At 42.7% G+C, this 22,695-nt stretch overlaps 1 protein-coding gene across 2 annotated transcripts in view; it reads right to left on the reverse strand.

Moving 5' to 3' along the window:
* The window catches only part of LOC119660242 (dynein heavy chain 5, axonemal), a 207,522-nt gene that overhangs the window by 101,474 nt on the left and 83,353 nt on the right, over window positions 1–22,695 (reverse strand). For both annotated transcript variants that reach the window (XM_038068695.1, XM_038068696.1), the window contains 5 exons: window positions 15,457–15,690; window positions 9,213–11,890; window positions 8,902–9,150; window positions 7,274–8,842; window positions 7,037–7,205 (listed from right to left, as the gene is read on the reverse strand). In XM_038068695.1, coding sequence (XP_037924623.1) covers window positions 7,037–7,205; window positions 7,274–8,842; window positions 8,902–9,150; window positions 9,213–11,890; window positions 15,457–15,690 — 4,899 coding nt within the window. The remainder of the gene's footprint in view (window positions 1–7,036; window positions 7,206–7,273; window positions 8,843–8,901; window positions 9,151–9,212; window positions 11,891–15,456; window positions 15,691–22,695) is intronic.

Below are 22,695 nucleotides of genomic sequence, written 5' to 3' on the forward strand. Positions count from 1 at the left end.
TACAGAAAGTGTTCACGCAACTACAAGATTCAGACGAGAAAGAGCTGTCCGTCCGTTTGTCTGATTGTTTATCACACGCACTTTTCTCAGAAACGGCTATACCGATTGACACGAAATGTTGTGGGAAGGCGGAAACTGTGAACGCCCAGACATGCAGTGAGTGACATCCTTCTACGTTGAGATTTAGGGGGGGGCGGGGGTCTCCATACATGTAAAAGGGGGTGTAAAATTTTTTTCACCGAATATAGTCATGTGGGATATCAAATGAAAGGTCTTGATTAATACTTTTCGAAGGCGGGGAGTGGGCGGGGCGGAAAGTGATGATTTCTTTAACGGACCCATTCTCAGAAACTACCCAACCGAAAAACCTGAACATTCATGAAGCTGCCTCCATATGGTGCCCAGGCCTCAAAATACTCTCCATATCGATATCTGTTCAAATTAAGTTAATAATAGTATAGTACCATATTTTTAGGAAAATTGAGTAAAACCCCCTTTAAGTTTATCCCAGAGTTATGAAAGTTGGTAGTCGGATAAAATATAATATGAAGTATATTATCTCCAAGCTTGATCATACTATTAGCAACAAAGTTACAGTAGCTCAAAGTTGTATTTACTACTAAATGCATATACATAACGGGCTACTCACAAATGGGATAGTTCTACACTCAAATATACTCACAGAAGAAGCAAACAAAACCCCTTTCATACCTGAAGCGCCCAGTTTCCGGTATGAAAGAGAGAGAAACAGATATCAGAGGCAGCACATTTGAATAGGCATGTGGGGTTGATTATGCCAGAAACTTGGTTCGTCATGAAAATGTACAAATTTTTCAATTGATTGTCCTAAAGTTCAACACGGTTCCTAACTTTCGAAAACCCTTATAAGCTTACCTAGTCAAATATGAAAAGGTAAATCTTGTCCTACTCTAAGCATTTAGGCCCAATATTAGCCAACCAGTAGGACAGTTCCTACTGATACACGGAAAACCAAAGTTACGGGGCCTCGGACGGGCGAATTTTAGAGGAAAAACTTAGGCGAAAGGCTATGCATTCAGCGTTTAGGAAGTAAATTTCGAGATTTGAGGCTCATTAACCTTCACACTCCTACAGAGCAGACTACAGAGGCAAAGAAGGATACTGTTTATGAGACGAACTGTCAAAGCCTGATTATTCAGTTAACAGTATCGCATGGAACGGTTGTTGACAGCAACTGGTTTGCGCGTAAAGCGGTCCACAAACAAACGTCGGCCTATCCAGATGGGACCACTTTCAATCAAATTGAGCACGTGCTGATTGAACGCGACCACCTCTCAGCCTTGATGATTCTCATAGCATATAGGGAGTCCAACATAGACTCGAATCAATATCTCGTTGGCATACTACTCCAGGTTCGAATAACAACACCATCTAAAATCCTCTTCGACAATCAACTGAGAGGGAATACTGAAGCCACCCACAACAAAGTCCTCCGTAACATCTATAAAGGGGAAATGAATGCCGCAACAACTGCAACTATCAAATATCTTGGAGATGAAGTATCAACAAATGATCTTCACAACCACCTGAGGAACGTTATCATTGATACGCACCAAACATACTTGGTCCCAGTTGCAAAACAAATTGGAACGGCTGGTTCGTCGATGAATGTAAGTTACTAGCGAAAGGGAAGAATACTACATTCAGAGTAATGTTGTATTCTCAAAGGAATATCACGAACTCTGTCGAGCAGAGAAGTGACTTCATTATCAGGAAAGGAAGCCTGGAGGAACCAACATGTCTGTGAACTCGAGAAGCGCATATAGAAACCGCACCAGGCGCGGAGGTTTCACCAACAAGTCAGCAGGATGAAACCTTATACACTTCAATGGTCACGCTGCCGGGACAAAAAGGTGAATCTGATTTCCCATCGTATGGGCATATTGAAGAAATAGATTGAGTATTTTGATGAACTGATCAACAATCAAAACATCGGTGAGTTGGAGGTCACGCTAACTGAATATAGCAGATAAATGCTGCCACCGTCAAGAATGGAAGAAAGAGTCCATGCAATTCATCAGTTTAAAAAACATAAGTCGCCAGGATCTGATGGAATTCCAGCCGAATTTTTTTATTTATTTATTTAACGGACAACAAACAAAATAAACTCTAATTGCTTATTGTCCTCAGGAGGAGGAGAAAGCAATAATCTTATCCTACTTAAAGTAGAGAAGTTAAAAGCACCAAGTTGTTGTGCGTTGTACCTTCGGCAAAACCTCGGAATCGGAGAATGGAAGTAGGCTTCGAACTCAGCGAAGGCACTTTCAAAATGTCTGCGTTACGTGTGTTATAAGACACAGGACGGCAGGTGATGTCATTAGTAGCGGAGCAGTCAATCAGATCCGAAAAAAGTTTAAAAAATGTGCATAAATCCAGATAAGAATCAAGCTGTTGTTGGAAGGAAAGGCTCAGAATGCGTAGGCGGGAGCTTTTCTTAAAGAAGAGGGAACAAGTGAATTTACGTTGCACATTTTCAAGGGCAAGACAATCACAGTTTCTTGAAGGTGACCAGATCACGGAGCAGTACTCAATGGTATTCTTCACGAGGGAGTTGAAGAGAGCTAAGGAGGGTTGGATGGAGTCAATATCAGAGGAGGAGCGACGTATAAAGCCTAACAATTTTGCTACTCGATTGGTGACTTGTAGGCAATGGGTGTCAAAACGAAGCTTATTGTCGAAAGTAACTCCAAGATCTTGAGTGGAATTTAATCAGGTTAAGGAATGTCCGTTAAGAGAGTAGGAGAAAGAAGTGGGTGAGGATGTTAGGGAGTAGCACATAGAGTGACACTTTCTGACGTTTAGCGCTAAAAAATAAGCCGAGCATCAACGAATCAAAGTGTCTAGGTTAGATTGAAGGAAAACACAGTCCATAGGCGACGATATAGCGGAAAACAGCTTAAGTTCGTCTGCATCGTTGATAAAAAATAAAAACAACAAAGGGTCCAGAATATATCCCTGTGGGTCGCCAGAGGAAGGAGAGAAGGAGCGGGAAATCCAGCCGTCAAAAGAGATGTGGCAGGATCGGTTGGAAAGGTAAGAGCCAAGCCATAAAACAAGTGGTATGGGAACGCTTAGAGACGAGAGTTTGGATAGAAGTATCTTATGATTTACAGCGTCGAAGGCTTTAGTGAAATCAGTGTAAATGGTATGTACTTCTTGTCGTGAATTTAGACATTTGGCGACAAAGTCAAGCAGGTTGGAGGCAGTGGACCTACGCTTAACAAAGCCCTGTTACTTTTTCACTATGTGGTGGGCAAATGGGGCGGACAACCAGTCGCTGACCTATCTTTCCAAGATTTTAGAACAGGAGGAGAGGAGGGAAATGGGACGGTAATTCTCGGCAAGCGTACAATTGCCATTTTTGTGAATGAAGATGATGAGAGCCTCTTTCCACAAGCTGGGAAAATGATTCTCTTCGAGGCTTTTGTTGAAAATAAGATATAGAGGAAGGGAGATGGACTTACCCAGTTTTGAGCACAAAAATGTTTGGGAGTCCATCATAGCCAGGTCCGACATTGGAATCAAATTTGCCAATGAGGTACTCAACAAGGAGAGAGGTAAGAACGGGAATGGTAGGCGATGCGGGGCAGGCGACATCCACTACCGGGAGGGATTCGGTGGAAGGAGGGGAACATAGACTGAGGAAAATTAGCGGCAGAGTAAATCACAAGATAGATGGGGGTGAGTTTGCTGAGGAGCCAGAGAATTTAATGGACGGATAGGATAGCTGTGCAGGACACCGGGACTTGCAAATTTGGGACCAGAAAAGTTTGAGGTTTCCGCGCTTTATTGAGTCTTCAACACTGGTCAAATATTCGTTTCTGGACTTACGTATTGAGGATTTGACCGAGGAACGCAGAGTTTTGGGAAAAACTAAGTCAGTATAGGTTCTAGAAGACAGGAACTTCTTCTTCACAGTGTTTTTTTTGACGAAGTTTTTTGTGGACCTCAATGGTGAACCAGACAGGGTAAGAGCGTAAGTACTTAGAAGAGGAGGAAACGTAACAAGGATAAATAAATATGGAAGCGACCAATTACACCAAGCGGCTCATCAACTAATGCTCAAGATGTGAACCAGCGAAAAATTGCCAGACGGTTAGCAGAAAATCATACATAAAAAGGAGAATATCATGCAGTGCAACAATTTAGAGGTATCACATTGCTGAGAACCATATCTATAAAATATCTTGTTGGGTCCGACCGCCCCCTACTCCGCGAACATCATCGGTCCATATCAAAGAAACTTAACTCGAGGCAAATCAACAACAGGTCAGATTTTCTCTCCGGGATAAGCAACGGAAAAACTGTTGGAATATGGCCAACATTTGCACCATCTTTTCATCAACTTCAAGGCCGCCTATGATAACATAGCAGGGGTAACACTATATACCGTATTCTGACTAAATTAATAAAACTGCCTAGGTTGACACTAGATAAAAGCGGTGAGACCATTCTACATCAACAACGGTCTAAGACAAAGATGCCCTGCAATGTGTCCCCACTAACCTGGCCCGAGGAAAAGTGATCCGCGATGCAAATGTTAATGTGGAAGGCACCATCCTTTTTAAGTCCACCCGACTACTGGCCTGACGAAGCCATCATTATGAGAACAGCAGCCAGAGATATACAGTCCACCTTCATTAAGATCGACCAAGCGGTGATTGGCGCAAGATCTTGGGCTGCACATTAATGAAGGCAAGATGGTAAAGGCAGAATTCGCAAGGACGCTTCTAAACAGCGGGAAATCAAAATTAGTTGGGTATTGTTTAGAATACGAATCGGGGCCATACCAACCAAATGTTACAGCTATTTTGATTATATGCAAACGTTTACAACCTGTCGGGGACCTGACAGAAAAGCAACATGCAACAAGGTCAGACAGGCCATAAAGCGAACACCTGCACCGAAAAGGAGAGTTCCGTCCTATGCAGAGACCGGGGCGCGTCTGATGAGAATGTTGCGCACACTGCGGGGTCGGGGTGGTATCCAGTGTTCAGAAAAGAACTGGAAAGGGTTAGGATGTGGTCAACATGATTCGCATCCTACAAATCAATATGCACCGGAATGCAACCGCTCACGAGTTGCTAGCGCAGTTCGCTACGGACACCAAAGCAAATCTAGTGCTCACCAATGAACAAGGACCCAGCTTCATGCCACCCTAACATATCAGGTGCCGCAACCATCTGAATTCAGGACGGCACCCATCTTAGAGTTCTTACACAAGGCCGAGGGGACGGCCTTGTCTAGATTCGATGTTTAGGGGTAACGTTTTTCCGAACCACCGAATGAGACAGGCTTGATGCTGTTCGGGATATTATCTTGGGCACAAAGAGGCGAATCCTGGTCGACAGTGACTTCAATGCCAGACACTTGAATAGGGCATGCTTCACCCAGACTCCAGAACGAAACGAATTCTCGAAATGGCAGCAGAACAGGACTTGTAGTTTAAAACGCCGGGGCCGCGCTGGTGGGTAGTCGTGGGGTGGTGGCACTGCAGCTGATACTGTCGTAAATTCAGTTATGAACCTGATAACAATGGCCTTCGGAGCTTGTTAGCACTGATGAACGGAACAAGTAGTTCCCGAAATATCGGTTTTTGCAAGAATAAATATTCATACCAACGAAAAAGAAACAACAAGTTTTTTATTATTTCAAATCGAAAAGTGGCAAACTTTTGCAAACCTCCACAAGGAATACCACAAACTACGCCGCTTAACACAACGTCTAAACGATCAGAAGGAGGCATGTACCATAATGACAAAGTACAGATCAGCCAAAAGAACACTCCACAGCGCAATAAATAGGAGCAAAGCATGCTGCTGGCAGGATCTGGTCGACGAGGTGAATGGGGGCCTGTGGGGAATAGGTTACAAACTGGTAACCCGTAAAATCGGGCCTCTGCAGAAACCCTTTTCACTTAAGGATGACTTCAATGCCAGAGCACTTAGATGGAACATTCCTCATTCAGACTCCGCTATCTCTCGGTATGCACCAGCCCCTCGCTCTCCCCGTGCGTAGAACATCGCGAAGGTGAACACCGAGAGATTCGTCAAAGCTCTTGGTACAGGTAGAACCGTGCTGGAGGTCATGCCGGTGTGAGGTGTTACCACTGCAGCTGGCACCATCGTAAATTCAGTCGACGGCCTAGAAAGCTTTCATGTCCGGGAAGGCTCGCTGTCGTGACGAACCTTCTATGTACTGGTGGACGATGGAAATTATCAAGCTCCGGGAGGAGTGTCATAAGCTACTTCGTTAGATACACGTTTTAAACGACCAAGAGGAGGTATGCAGCACAATCGCAGAACACAGATCAGCGCAATAAACAAAAGCGAGAATTGAGGTGACAAATTGGGGCTATACGAAAACTATCTTCATTTTGTGCCGAAGAAACGAACGGTAGTAAAATACCGACATTATTCCCTACATATCCAATACGAGTTCATTGCAGCAGTGTGAAAGGTGTCGAGAATTGCCTGCTTTTCTCTATAAAGTAAAGGTGGTCCTGTCTATGCAAAACAAGAAGATACATTCGTGGATACGGTTCATCAAGCAGAGACACACAGCCGGACGGTACTCCCCTCTTCATGTCGGAAATGCCTTCAATTCCGGAAGTGGAAAGACATTCTAGGTACACTAGATAATTACTTTCACGTATCGGGATATCAATCATCGATATTCAGGGATTATCTGAAAAACGGATCCCTGTTCTATGGGGTATATACAATATATAAGATAGCCTGCTAAGATGTAAGTGATGTAACTTCCATGGTACTTAAGCATCGTTGGAAAGGGAGATGATGATAGGCTGACTTCCCACAATTACAACGGCGGTATAAGCACACAAACGAACACAGATATCCATACCGTACCAGGATTGCTGGTGCCTCAGATAAGGAAAGCCTCATGGTCCTTTGCTATAAACTGTATGGCTTTATATTAGGTTACTAACGATGAAAACAAAATCTACCCAGGATAAATAACTTTAATAGTATCTTACCTTCAACATATTTCTTCGCTTGAGATATAGTTCTATCAGGACTCCATGATCGAACCAGCAATAATTTCCTGAAACTGTCCAAGGATATATTGAATCCGCACGGAATATCTTCTTGTTCAGGTTTCTCAGCTTCATACCACACTCTCCATTCCTTTTCGTTAGATTCAATCTTACAGAAAAAGTAAATAAAAAAATAGAATCAAAAATTTTGACATGAGTATCAAATGACTCTCTTACCACTTGAAGCAAAGTCGAAAACGTTGCCAATTTACTTATCTCAACCAAATTGAGCCAAGTTATGTCGAGAATCCATCGAAAAGGTTTAGGAGTCACAGCGTTCAAATCTAAGGATGCTCCACCTTTAACAAACGCCATGAACTCGTCGTGGGTTATAATTCCTTTGTGATAGTCGATTTTCACGGCGAGCATCAGGGTGAACAGTTGCTTGTGTCGTTCGTACAAACTACGGTTTGTAAAGGACCAGACTTCATACGTGAGATACTTCAAAATTATATTTATTCTTTCCTCGGTGATGCTGCTTTTCGTCGACTTCGTTATAGAATTGTTGAATATCACTAGGAATTGTTTGAGGGAGTTCTGGTACATGATATTCACGTTGCTCATCTCAACAATCAAAAAGTAGAGAATCGATCCTCTAGCTGCGACCGCACGGAATTCTTCCCGAGCAATCATGATTTTCTTTTCCGTAACTTCGGAAATCTTCAATTTTTGGTTGACTTCTTCGGCTGTAGTTTTAGTTTCCTGAAGCACTTGGATCAACGCTTCATCATCAACCAAAGATCCTTGAGAGGAACTGAGCCGGTACAGAAGATTTGCTTCCAACTCTTTCATGCTTCTCTGGTTTTGCATGACACTCTCAAACAAGGCTACTCTCTCAGCTTCCAAATCAGCTTTTTCCATGAGGATTACTCTGCCCAGGAGCTGATCTTCTAATCCCCTCATTGTTACAGTGAAGTCAATAACAGAAGTTTTTGCACTGATCTCAGGACTAAATGCAGGATTGGGAAGTTTGGTTGTTATGTAGAGCATGAAACCTGGCATAACATCACATTCCTTGTCTCCTACCAAAACTTTTTCAATACTTCCCGACTTTATGAAATTTTTCTCCAGTACGTTATCGATGACAGGATCTAACTCAATTCCAACGTCTTCTATGAGCAGAGGCCTTCCCAATGATAGGCAGTCTTCCAGATGTGTCCTGAAATATTTGTGGTTCAGGGATGTTATCTGTAATTCATTCCGGTCTTCTTTGGTTTTAATCCATATCTTTCCTTGATTCTGAGGATCGATTAGCAATGGGTAACTGCTGGACTTTGTCACTATCAAAGCATTCTGTACAGACAACTCATCATTTGGTAGCCCTTGTAATGTCCATTCCGAAACAGTCGCGGAATCCACCAGCATATTAATAATATTCAAGTTTAAAGTGAAAGGGATTTTTCGTTGTTTCAGAATTCCCATCCATGTTTTGATTAAATTCGCTCTAAAGTCCTGATTATAAGGACCACAATAAGAAAGGAAACCCGTTGCTAACAGGACATCGCCGACTAGTTTTCCCAACTGTATTTTAAACTCCTTACTCTGATTTGTCCATCGTTCTTTTTCGTCAGTGAGTCCATTAATGAGAGCGGTAGCGGCAGTCATTTTCCGTAGGCACACATTTGCAGCATCTGTAAGTCGTTGTTTTTCACTAACTGCGGCATCATATTGCTCCTTTACCTCCTGAAGGGCGGATTCGCGCTCTCGGAGCTGATTTTCTGCCGAAGCCAAGTCCTCCATTGCCACCTAAGAAAATAAAATATTCGGTGGAGCAAAATTCAACTTAATACTATTGAGATTGTTACCTTTAATCTGGCTTCCTGTAGAGTGAGGTTTGCTTTTAGAGGCAGAACTTCCTTGTTCACTCCGTGGAAGAATGCCATAGCTTTGGTCCATGACAATAATCCAGCCACATCACCACAAACTCTCCTAGCAGTATCCATGTTGTAGTCCTCCATTCGGAAGTAAGGTTGAAGTAAATCTATCATTTCATCGTTGATGGTGTCCTTCGGGTAGTTTTGCAACTGGAGCAAAAATGTGGTACTGGCCATCATCTGAAAATTATCAAATTACCCTAAGTTGCCACCGAAAAGAATTGATTTTAACTGAAACAAACCTTCAAAGACTCCTGCCAAGATGGCTTTGGACACGGAGCGCTCGTATCGGCAATACATGGATGGAGCTTCCGTTTGAACAGAATCAACACACTGTCCATAATGCGCATAATCAAATGAGGTGGACGACCAAGCTTACGTACGGTAGCAATATGCGCAGGCTTAATTGTATTCAACGCTGCCTCGGCTTCTTCAAGCGCAGGCTTTGCTGCTTCAAGTTTTTCCTCAGCCAATGCCTTCTCCTGGGCTATGCAAGCAACTAGTGCTTCTGCTTTTTCCTTCACAACTTGAACTTGATTTTTCACAATTTCAGCCTGCATAGCTCTTTCCGTTACCTCCAAAAGGACACTTTCAGCCTTTTTCGAAGCATCCGCTAAATCCTCCTCCATGACCGCCAAATCCTTTTTCAAAATTTCAACTGAGGCAGAAGCTTCTTTCAGCTTCTCCAAGCCAGTGTCCATTTTTTCGACCCCATCTCCAAGTTCTTTCTGCTTTTGCTGATAAATATTTTTATAGCCCGCTATGAAGTTCAGATAGGACTTTGGAGTCACATGTGTTGCTCGTCTAAATCGTTGGAAGTAATCTACAGATGTTTCAGAAACAACATCTTGAATGGATCCTAAAGCATTAACCAATTCATCTTTCGTTTCAACAGTGCACTCTATCTCAAAATCACATAAAAAGTGTCTTGCGACCGATACCAAAGCATCCTTCGGCCAAGGTTCAAACCAATCTACAGTGCAACCAGACACCAATGCCGGAAATCTTTGAACTCTTGTTCTCCATGTTTCTCCAACAGGTGAAAAGCAAAACACTACATGCAAATTGTGACATGTCCTTTGAAGAAAATACTCCATCACGCTCTCTGCTGTTGCGGTTTTTCTCTGGTTTTCTCTCTTCATAATCGGTGTCAACTCTTGTACGATTTCAGCTTGTTCGTCTCGGTTGAAAAGGTTTGATATAACACCTGAAGAAAGAATGTTGTTTAGGTATTCTAGGAAACCCTCTTCCTTAATATCCAAATCAGAGAATAGGAAAGTTGTGCCCTTTCCTTGTACGCCACATGTCCTGTAGAGAAGTTTGAGGTCCTCCAGAAAGTTAGCCACATTATATGACCTTGTCAAGCTTATTTGGAATGTTTTATAACCAGCAATGAAAGAGGCAAGTTTTGTTAAACTTTGCTTTCCCGATCCTCCAACACCAACTAACATAACGTTACCTCTAGGATGACGGATTATTCGCGATATTTTGACAAGATGCAACATTGCATCTGGAAAGAATACTAAATCCATACCAGATCCCCGAACCATTTCATTGAACTGGGAAAGGAACATCATCAATCTTTCTCGTAGAACATCATGTGCGTAAACCGGTTCGTATACTTTGGGCAGCTCCATATCTGCATCCTCTCCTTCTTCTCCTGTTGGCTCAGGAGCATCTCGCATAAAATCGACGAAAACTGGACTCGGACGTACCATTTCCGCAAAATTCTCTCCTAGTTCCTCGTTCACCAGAAAGACTAGTTCAGTTCTGAACCATTCCTTATCCTGAGCGATAGTAAAGCGATCGGCGAAGACTCGTGTGCACTCATGTTTCCAAAGTGCCATGAGGACACTCTCCGAAGTTATAACAGTAGACAAAGTGCCTATCATACCTTGCCAGATTCTCGACAGATCCCTTAAACTGAAAACATAATGAAACTTCGCTGGAGTCGGAAGAAGCTTGTTTCTGGTTCTTTGCCATAGATATCTAGTGAGCAAAATTAGCTTTTTAACGAGGTTCCTGACTTCAGGGATAAATCCTCGTTTCGCGTTGTAATGTCCTTCGCCAACTACGCGGAAAATTTTGTCAATTGAATCATTATCAGGAATATTACAGTTGAATATGCTGAACTGTCTTTTCAATCGTGAAGGAATGTCATTTCTGCCGCCACCAGGGAGGCCCATAGCAGCCACGAATTGCACGTCTACTATATTAGTGAAATCCCCAGGTTTCTCTAAACTGTAGAATCCTTTCATTTCCATTGATTGCCTGACGATTTCATTAGTAATTTGGTCTCCCCATTTGTTAATCTCTGGCAGATTAATATCGTCAATGAATACGATTAGTTTCCTTCCTCCAGGAGGTCCAAACGTGTTCCCCATTCGCTTCTCGATGTAACTTTCAATTGTTTTCTGAAATTGGTAGGGGCTGGTAGCAGAGGAGAAGTTGAATGATCTGCCCATATAGGTTTCAGGATTCATTTTTTTCATGAAATTTTTCATCATCACAGTTTTAGCCGTGCCTTGTTCACCAATCAGCATAACAGCACGCTCCTGATTCGCTATTGTTCCTATAAGATAATCGATACGAACATTGTCCACAATCGGTACCAGTATACTTAGATAATCAGGGGTAGACATTTCTGGATACATGTACGGAGTGACTAGGGTTTTCCAATGCTGCCAAGTTCCGGTCTGAGTTACGAAGAAGTCAAAGATAGTGTTATCTGGTCCATCAGAGCGGGGGAAATCTAGATCTGGATAGGCTTCCTTAACATGCTGATCCATTTTAACTCGATCTGCAGTATTTAGAAAAGCTCCTATACCCCAAGTCAGAGCAAATATATAAAGACGATGTAAATGTTCGGGGGAACATAAATCTTCTTTTTCTTCTGTTTTATTTTCTTCGAGGACATCTTCTGAAAAATAATGTATACATGATCAGATTGTTTAGTATGGCGTAATAGAAGGACTTCTTAAACTTCACACTGATATGAATTAAGTAAATGTGGAAATTGACAAAGGAGAAAAAAGCGAGACCCAGTACCATATACAAACTCAAGTATCACGTGAGGCCGCATCTCCACAACACTGATAACCAAGCCAGATACCAGAGAGAAATGAACAATCACTCAGCACCTTGAAGATCAGAAGGCGGAGGCCAGTAGGTCTGCCAAATTCATTGAAAACGTAACTGGAGCAATAACACTCAGTCGACTAGTCGGTGGATGTGATTTAAAAGAACGAATTTCTCATTAGACGCAGACTTGCTGAAATCCCAGTGCAGGACCCAGAACGAATTGCCAAAGTAATAAAAACAGAAAAGACAGGAGCCCGTTAGGAGGCAGACTTGCTGCCTAGTGAGAAGCAGAGGCCGGGCGATCTCAGCTCAGGCAAGGTAAGGTTTCAAAACGGACAGCGAGCCTCACCACGAGCTCGTGGTTTCACAAGAGAAATTATTCTGCTAATTTGGAATACCACTTGTAAAAAACCAAGAGCATGCATAATCCTAAAATTCAGTTTAAAGTTTATATGTTCTTGCCAAGTTTTTGACCAGAGACCTCACAGCCGTCCCAATATCATTGAAGGTCGGCAGAAGTACTCACAAAACAATCGGGCAAGATGATACCTATCAGAAGACAATGTCCAAGTTCCACCGGAATAAATCTAGTAACTGATAACCAGAACAAAGCGGCCAAGCTTGGTCTCCAGTATATGGACTCTGAACATCTTGGGCACTTTCAGTATCCAGTAAGACCCTTACCTCAGTGGCCGGGCTAGCCAGGGTGGAAATTTTACGCAAATTAATTTTAGGACCATGACATGAACTAAAGAAACATAAACAATAAACGATACACGAAGAGGAGGAGGATGCCAGGTGTATCATCAGAGGATGAGCGCAGCGCAGTCAGTGCGAGCCATAGCCCTGCTGTGCGGGCACCTCCGTTGGCGAGACGCAGTCGCACTAACGGTTTACAGCTCGTATACCACGTCCAACTGAGTGTGGCGACTACCAGCCACAGTAATCTAGATCCGAAACCTTCGATGTTGGGAGTCCTCCCAAAAGCAAGAGCTGACAAAAATGTCGGCCACCGGAAGTCAACGCAAAAGCGTAGGTCCATTTGAAACTTGTTCAAGAAGCAGTACCAGAAGGCCATATATATTCTGAGCAAAATTGCGAAAATATTGGAACCGATAAGTCGACGGGCGGGATAAAAAGAACCTCGCTAAATATAAGACTATTAAAGAAGAATACAATGACAAAGCCTAGAAAACCAGCAGAAGCCCGACCCCTTCCATCTGAAAATGAGGTGGAACTGCAAAATAAAAGGAGCAGAGTCTGCAAACATTGAAACAGCGAAGGTTGACCGACGAGGCATGGATTGCGAAACCCTTCATTGTCGTGGCCAGGGGTCACTTACGTGTCGCGTACGACGGATGGTAATTCCGCTAGCGGCAAACTCGCGCCGAAGCTGCAGACCAATGTCGAGACAAGGCTGTAGAAGATGGTCATCGAGCATCTCCTGGACGACAAAGGCGGACAGGAAGTGCACCCCTACTTTGATTCTCCCAGATGGTGCGTAGGTTCCATGGCATAGCAAGTTAGACCAATTTTAAATGGACCTCCTCGGTTCGTGCGTCGCTAAGATCAGCGACATCTTGGAAGAGTAAATCCCAAGGTTGTCCTGTACAACGAGATTCCCAGCCAACCGGTCGGTTGCATTTGGTTGCCGCTCGCTCGCCAAACCGTTTATACTGAAGACAGTAGAGAACTCTTAAATTGAACCTTAGAATCAACGTTTTAATATAATATTCCATCGTACATGCAAACAGGAATACCGAGCAGGAAGATTAACCGAGGCTGAACTCTATCAGCTAACGGTTGCACTACGTGATGAAATTGAAACAAAGAAAGTAATTCTGTATATCCTCAACCGTAAAGCAGTCAACAATATCCTTGCTTTCTAGTTGTCAATGCCAGACAGCACTTACCCAGGGTCATCACCTTCCCAGGTAGATCTGCGATCATTACTATCAAACTAATAGTACAGCATGTATACCGAAACCCATAGACACCCACTAGCCCATTAGGGCCCATGGGAGCAGTTATATACCGCCATCCCCAACATCTTCCCCCATAGGGTCTAATAGGTAGGCCAGACGATATGAAGAGAGCAGAACAGGGGTTTTTGGGGGATTCAGTAGCAAGAACAACTTCTGGTCGTTAAACCTTTCTCATACATGATTCATATCTGCTTATGAACCACTCGGTTTTAATGTTAGTGCGAGATTTGTTCGCAAATCTGTCAAATCGGAGAGCCCAATTTCTCCTCGATCATAGGCTAAGACCACACTCTTTCTGCTGCAGAAATAGGTTATAATTATTTGCTAGCCGTGTACACGGAAAGGGTACGCGTAAGCTAGGACATTGGAGATTAGCAGGAAACTGAGATTAATTACTTGAGAATTGCGTTAGACCCAGAGCGACTCTGGAAGTTACCTAAGGTTTGACTTTTTCACACGGAGGGGGGAGAAAATAAAAATGTACCCCAAGGATATCACGGTGAATATACACACACAAACCTAACAAAAAATGTGAGGTTGGAATGACGCGATATGACTTGAATCTGGAACCTAAACCAACGAATAATAACCTAGTAAAAAGGCGAATGGCTAACACCGGATGGAGGAGGACTACGGGAGTTTTTGGGCCGTGGATAGAACAGTTTGGGTTAATGGAAAAGCACAGTAGAAGACAAATGTACGTCTTAACTACATTACTCACTTCAACCCAAAAAAAAACTATAAAAAAACAGAACATCAAGACGCAATTCAACCAGGTCAACTTCAGATTAATATTAACTTTGCAGAGGCGTGGCTTGTATGTACAATAATGTCTAGATATCGTAAGATCCGCACCGCATTGAGGGAGAAAATAAAGCAGCAGCAGATAAGCTAAAAAAGGGAGCAAATCTATATGAATTTGTTGCTTGAGGGTATCATACGAGACAGACTCATCAGTAATGGAACAGTTCATGACGCCTTAGGATCATAGCGCGTATATTCACAGATCACTATAGAAAAAACTACCAGCATCATCTGCAGGTTCTGCGAGGAAAGCAGTGCATCCTACATACATACCGACGTCCGCGACGTCCAGAATTACAATATTAACACAGGCGCAATGCTGAAGTAGCCGATATCCTCAAATCTGTGGTCGATTAGAGGACTAACTGATGGCACACTAGAGCCATAGGGAGGGAGCAATAGCGAAAATTTCCTCGCTAACAATATTCAAAATAATGGTGTACTTTACAAGTGGAGGCAATAGATCTACGCCAACCCGGAGTCGGGCACTAGCTTTAAAAATTACCCGAAACTCGCACTGCAATAAACCACAAACTTCGCTAAGATAAGGAGATTACTAAGTAAGTAAATATAATATATTGCGCAGAAACCTTAGCTCATGAAATAATTTACTCACCTTCAACACTGTCCTGGCTGGAAAGTGTTACATTGGCATCTTCCTCCTTTTTTACAGGCACCAGTCCTTCCAAAATGAGTATCATCTGCTGAACAATGTTGCACTGTAGAACTTCCATCAATAGATTTAAATTCTGTGTGATCCAGTTATACACGCCCAAAAATGTCAGTTCAAATAGCTCAGCGAAAACAGTTTTCTCGCCTGGTGGTCGACTTTTAAGCCAAGCGTTCGTGACTGTAAGCAGAATGAGTTCAGTTAATTAGGAACATACTTCGCAGAAAAAAATGTCTTGCCAAAACTAAGAGAAATAAACGTGTTATTATATTATTATACACCTAAAAAAATATAATAAACTGTGCCCTATTTTCCAAGTCAACGTAAACGTTCTAAAGCGCGCTCTTTCAGGAATAGTAACTGAAACTTAGGTTGGAAATTCACCCTGGATCTATAAAATTTTCTTGCAGTAGCATTTCCACCAAATCTAGCAGTACCATTCCATATATTATAAAGCGATATGATAATATAATAGCGGTAATTATATTTAAGTAGATATCGGAGAGACGATCAGATAGACAATGGGAAAGAACCCAAGCGGTGCCGTAAGGCGACTCCTCTGCCAGTAGCGCAGTCAAGACAGGTGACATCTAACTGCACACTTGCTAATATACGGGCTAACAGAAGAGTACGAGAAATGAAGAGAAAACATTCAGGCAATCAACAGGTGCCTGAGAAACCAAAGCCTATGTTGGCAATTCTAAGTAACACACAAAAGTGGCACCAAGCCAACGTCCAAACAAAAAGAACATGACGGCTGGATTAAAGTTGAACAAAAAAGGATAAAACGAAAAGATGCGCCCAGAATTGGCTTTCTGAGTTCGCCTAGAAAACCCAGATAATAGGGGCAAGGCAACTAATCTATCCAAAGATGTATGAGCACCCCGCAACTGACTTTGCGTGGATGAAAACAAACGGAATACAATTCCATAACTGATGTATTTCTTGATGTCTAACTTTGGCTATGTTCTAGCATGCAGTACAGCCTCGGCTCCAAAAGGACGAAGAGCAAAAGGTTCTACTAGTACGATAATTTTGGAGGCGCAAAATGAAGGAGTTCACTGATGACCAAACAATCATGGAGGTTTTACTTAAGCAGGCTCTAATCCAGGCACACTCATAGAGAGAAAACCTACTACAAGCTTCAAATAAGTTCGCATGACCCTCAGGATAACTATACGTCAAAAAATGAGCGAGAGCTTTAAATAACACCGCGCCGGGTGAAGATTTATTCTTGGAAGAAATGCTTACAGAGTAGTGTCGTCTACCTAAAAGTTGTCTACCTCTTCGGAGCATATGACGGCTACCTCCCCAGAAACTCGTAGAAAATGTAGTAATGAGTTGCAACAGGATTGTTGACAACAAACCACCGGGCCTCGATGTTATACCCAATTAAGCGCTTGAACAGGCTGTTAAGTCTAGGCTGGAGATATTTGCGAGATTGTTCGATACACCTACTCGTATATGTGAATGCCCTGATGTTTCTCTATCAAAAGCTAGTGCTGCCTTATGGGGTCTACCAGTGTGGTGAAACATCACTAAACAGTTCTACACGCGTTTTGAACATTATGGAGAAAATACAGGAGAGGCTAGTCTACAAGAGGTTGCTCCTCTTTGTAGAGAGTCTGAAAGGTTTATCTAGCCATGTCTATAGAGCTGAATTAATCACCGCAAGCATCAAATTTATTACTGGCTTAACTTCAAGTAGATTAAGGTAAAGGTAGCGACAGCAAGTATTACATTATGGTTCAGCAGTTGCAAGAAAACTAGAATGCAATTTGCTACATGATCAGACGCATTCAACGTAGACTGGAAAACCCGAAAAGGTGATGAAGGCGCGATTGGCACCCAATCAGAAAGCAAAAGGGGAGGTGCCTGGGAGCTTGAGTCTTAGTGGATAGAAATGCAGCGCTGTTAATATAGTTTCTTCTCCCGGAAAAACAGACAACAAGCCGATTGCGATATGGTTACGTTTCATATAAAACCTTTAACAAAGCTGACAGTCATATAAATATGAATGATAATAGAAGCGCGAAATGCACGAATAAAAATATAAATGTAAGAAGCGAATTACGATTAACATTGGAGGAGAGGAAGGATAATGACGCTGCTCTGGTAGGTTATTTGGCCATCGGATTAAATGATTCAACGAGTGATAACCTGAACCCCTTCAGGCGAAGTGGTTGTTAACGGCAACGGCTGTACTGGTTACATCAGGGAAGAAGTGATGAACAAGCCCAAAGGGGAAAGCTGTAAGGCATAAAGAGGAGCAGAAAATTGACAGATGGTATTGGAACAAAGTTTCCAAAACCAATAAAAATACAAAAAATTCAAAGAAACAGGTCAATCGAAAGACACAGAAAGACGGACGCAAAGATGATTTCTTTTACGCCGAGGGTCAAGGGAGTCAAGGGAGATCCGATACTAAACCTAGGTGTCAATGTCACAAGAACCAGAATAACACAGAAGGGAGAACTTCTCCTGAAGCTCCGTAAAACACATGATAAAAGGACGCTCAACACCCGAACTTGGTAGCTTCTTAGGGAAGAAAGTCACGGCGAAATAATTGACCCACGAGATAGTCATAAAGTGTCGTGACCTCGACCAGATTACGGCCAAGGAGGACAAATGAAGGAAACGGCGCGACGATATCATATTTCAAACGGAAGTTTCGACATAAAATAAAGAACTTGCGATATGCATACGGTGCAACGCAAACTTTCTGGCTGTTTGCACGAAAACACGAACGAGTGGCTCATCAAGTACTGTTCCTCCTTCAACGATGTGTGGGACTGCCCCTGAAGAGGGTTTCCAAGCACTTTCTCTGGCTTCCAGAATTGGGGGGTAATAATACTGAGGTCCTGCACTAACTTGGAGTCCAGAACAACCTCAACACCTCCACCTGGACTCTTTTAGACATCAAAGTAGGAGGAAGAGCCGATGGGCCGGAAACTTGCCTCACTATCGGCGTTCCTGAACCGAATATTAAGAGGATTCGCGAACAAACGGGCTACCAGCTCTACTACAGACTTCAAACCGTCGCGCTCCTAAAACCATCGAAGAGGTCGTGCAGCCCATGGCATCTTCATCTGAAACGTAGATGTGGTGCCATATCTCTCGAAAAAATCTGCAGCATTTCACTTAAAACGTAGACGAAGTTCCTAGTCGAACATTCATATGCTGTGGAATTTCCAACATCAATGAAAGAGGATCGACACTATTAAAGTATCTAATAGGCACTGATGTACAAATCCTCAATTTGGGTCATGAACCCAATTTTCAGCGTGGTCAGGCACGAGGTCATCGACATCACGGTGGCATCCCCAGACATTCCGGCTCTGGTCGAATAGTGGAGAGTATCAAATCACATCACGCTCTCGGATCACAGGCGCATTGATTTCACATTGAGCATGGATCCACCTCCGGTCACTTCATTTCGGAATCCACGCTAGACATATAAAATAGAGCTGAAGAAAGCTTTCCGCTTAAGACCCCAAAGAAAAATAAAACACCATGGTGGGACTCGAATTTGGCAAAACAGAGGAGAACCACAAGGGTGCTCCTCAATTGATATAAAAAAGAACAAAAAGCTCTAAGAAAGAACATAAGATCGGTTAAAATATCATCATGAAGACGCTTTTGCGAAGAGAGTAACTCAATTGAGCCAACCTCAAAAATGAAATGGATCCTTATTAAAGAACGTAACCAGAAGCTGGGTTATCTACGTTTGCGGGGCTGGAGGTACACATGAAGCGATGAAGAAACTCAAACCATTTGATTGAAGTGTTCTTCTCAGGCAGCATCAAAAATCTCATCTCGGGGCTGACAGGTGCATACAGTCCTCCACCGAAAGACTGGAATCTTGGATGCAAAGTAGTGTCACTGAAATGATGCCATCCGGACCTGCAGACTTGTATCTATGGAACGAGTTAAATGTCCATTCTACTCGTAAAATGGACATTTAACTCATTTAGATACAAGTCTGCAGGTCCGGATGGCATCACTTCTGCGCTACTAATAGAAGGAATGAATGCTTTGGGTGTAGATATTCGGAATTAATACCGTACATGCTTAGCACACGCTTATATTCCAATTAACGGGCATGATGTGAAGGTGATATTCATTCCCAAATCAGAAAACCAAATCCACGGACACAGCACTCCATGAGCCAACGGCAAAAATTGAAAAGGCGATGTTCGAAAAAGAATACGCCCTATGCGCGTTCATGGACATGGAAGGACAAGACAGCATGGACTGGAACCACTGGTGATCAGTTAGATCTTTCACATGCTGGAGTGGCGAAAAACCCTCATATTGGTCGGTCAGACGTCTACTGAGGCAGGATGCTTCCCCATAGGGAGGGTTTCTCTTTCATCTGTTGTGGCTTCTGGTAATGAATAACTTCCCATGAGTCCTAGAGGACGTAAAGTCTTCGGGCCAGCATTTGCAGACGATCTAGCCATAATAAATACCGGAAAGTTCGCGGACACAGTATGTGACCGCTTTAATGCAACTTTGCATAAAATAGATAGTTGATGCTTCCGCAATGGACCCACGGCGAACGCTAGAAAGACTGGACTAGTTATGTTCACTAGGAACGTCAGGTGGGGCAGCTATTCACTACGCAGGGGCGGAAATCCAACCGGTACAAACAGTAAAGTATTTAGGAGTACTTTTCGATTCCATACTAACGTGGAAGCACCATATTCAGCCAAAGACGCACATAGACTCAACACCATTGGAGCGTGGAAAGGCGCCCAATCATTCGGTCATATGTCCATCTGGAAATTCCTGGACAAACATCCGGTAGCCCTGACGCCGGCCGATCATATGGTTTCGGAATTCATCTTTAGAAAAACATGCACTGACGTAATCACCAAAAGAGAAGAATGGTCAATAAATGACCATCTTTTCAGTTTACAAACTCAGTAATCTTCACTGATGGGTCAGTCACGAAAGACGGACCGTGCACAAGGGTGTTCTCAAGAAATCCGATTATGGAACTGGCCCAATCCTCGGAAAAATGACGAACATATTCCACGCGGAGATACTATATATGCCAATAAGACAGTAGAAGCGACAAAAATGAAGAGGTCGCACCATTCGAACTTGTTTCAACAGTGGGGCAGCATTATCAGCAATAAACAACAACGACATATTAAGCCAGTTGGTGTGGATTTGTCATAAGGAAGCTGACAGATAGGCTTGCCAAATTTATGTATCCACAATGGAGGGCCAGAACCAGCTTTATGCATTTGGCCGTCCACTATCAAGTCCACTCTGAACTGGGAAATTACAAGGATTCCCGCAGCCGATTGGAGAAATTTCAACTCATGCCGGCAGGCGAAAATCCTTTTGAGAGAACTTGGGGTCGCTAGAGCGACATTTTTGTTGTCTCTGTGGGATATGAAAGTAGGGTTTTTAATGGAACACTTCTTCCTATACTACCATATGGAAAAGATGTGGTTTCGACAATATGGAACCAATGTGAGGAGGAGGAAAAGGCGGCTCTGCATTTCATATGCAACTGCCCGGCCTGCTCAGATCTCAGACGAAGACACCTTGGTAAGGTTTTCCTCAATGAAGAATCTGGAAGCCATTGAATAAGCAACTTACGGGGACAGTACAAACAAAGGTCGGAGTGCTCGGAGCTGCGGCTCCTTCCAATAATCTAAAGCAACTGTCCTAAATATCTATGAAGACCTGAAACACGTAGTCTTCATGTGCCAAAAATTTCCAATAGAGATGAATTAACTTGAACTCCTCTTACGAGTAAATATTAAAGTCCCAAGAATGTGAAATGCAGTTGTTGGGACCATAAGCTGTATTCACGAGGAGATACGAAGGTTAGGGCATCTACAGAAAGCCTTAAAAGACCCTAAATAGATGAATAGAGGGTATAGACAAAGTGAGTGTCAAGTGCAAGGCATCGATTATCAACGACGTCATCGCGTTGTCTTTAAACACAACCACGAAAACAAATAGAATTTTTCTGAAGTTGCGCTAAAAAATCGATATCAAAACACCATTCACCATTCACATCCTTAGTAAGATACTAGAAATAAGAAAACTGATAGAGCTAGTAATGCTGACAAACAGCAAAGTGAAGTACCAAGTGATTGATGACAATTACAATAAATTTAGCTAAAAAATCAACTGTAAGAAAGAAAATTGCCGCATAAATGAAATTGACAAGGCTAGAATGAATATGAACGCGAAGCAAATACGTCAAAACGAAAATCGACTGTTATTAAATGTCCATATTACTACCTACGTCTTAAATGGCTAGCATTCATTAGTACTACTAACGACAATCTGCCAGCCATTTATCAAAGATGATTATGGACTGCTTGATGAATGAAAGTGTTGATAAACGTAAATATACAGGAATATGTGTCTAATTTGAACTTCACCATGTTATTTACTTGTTGGTTCTATGCCTACGTACCAGTACTATCATCAGCAAATTAAACTTCAAATTCTTGAAGCCAGGAAAGATACAAGTGGGATAATTCCACCATGCTAAATCCTATCTGATGTCTCCTGGTGTCAGATCCCATTATAGGTCGACCAGGAAAATGCAGTTAAACTTGGCAACCAATGAGGATACCACTTACTACGCCTCAGAAAAACACTAGTGTTCACCAAAGTCGATGCAGCAAGGCGGGATATACCGAGAAATGGCCAGGAGTTATTAAGGACGACGTAAGAAATCAATCCAAACAATGGGAATCAAATAAATCATGATTTGCACATCCAATATCGGCAATTGGTCCCTGCCGCCTAAGACGAAGTGGGAGGTTAGTGTAAAGCAATCACCTAGTAGTAATCGTTGAAATCAAAAAGAACAGGTAGCCACAGAATAAAAGTCCAAAACTGAAAGATAGTTTCTTTGAAAAATGTGCATTTTACTTGATGAACTCCGCTAGCATGAATAGAGGATCAATGCAAAATTGCTCCAAGCACTTAAATCCGTCTGCCTGCATGCAGTAATGCTGCAGTAAGAGAGGCTCCCTTTCTACTGATCAAAGAATGCAAGCTAGAACAAACCGGAAGCTCGGCACTTCAGGTATTAAAAATTTTATGGATGTGCCCGTGAACGGTGAACATTGGGTACCAGGTGACCTTCAGTTTTAACTAGCCTTGTCCCGAAAAAAGAGGACTGCCAACTTCAATTTACTTTCG

Source organism: Hermetia illucens, chromosome 6 (assembly GCF_905115235.1).
Source record: "Hermetia illucens chromosome 6, iHerIll2.2.curated.20191125, whole genome shotgun sequence".
Taxonomy (NCBI): domain Eukaryota; kingdom Metazoa; phylum Arthropoda; class Insecta; order Diptera; family Stratiomyidae; genus Hermetia; species Hermetia illucens.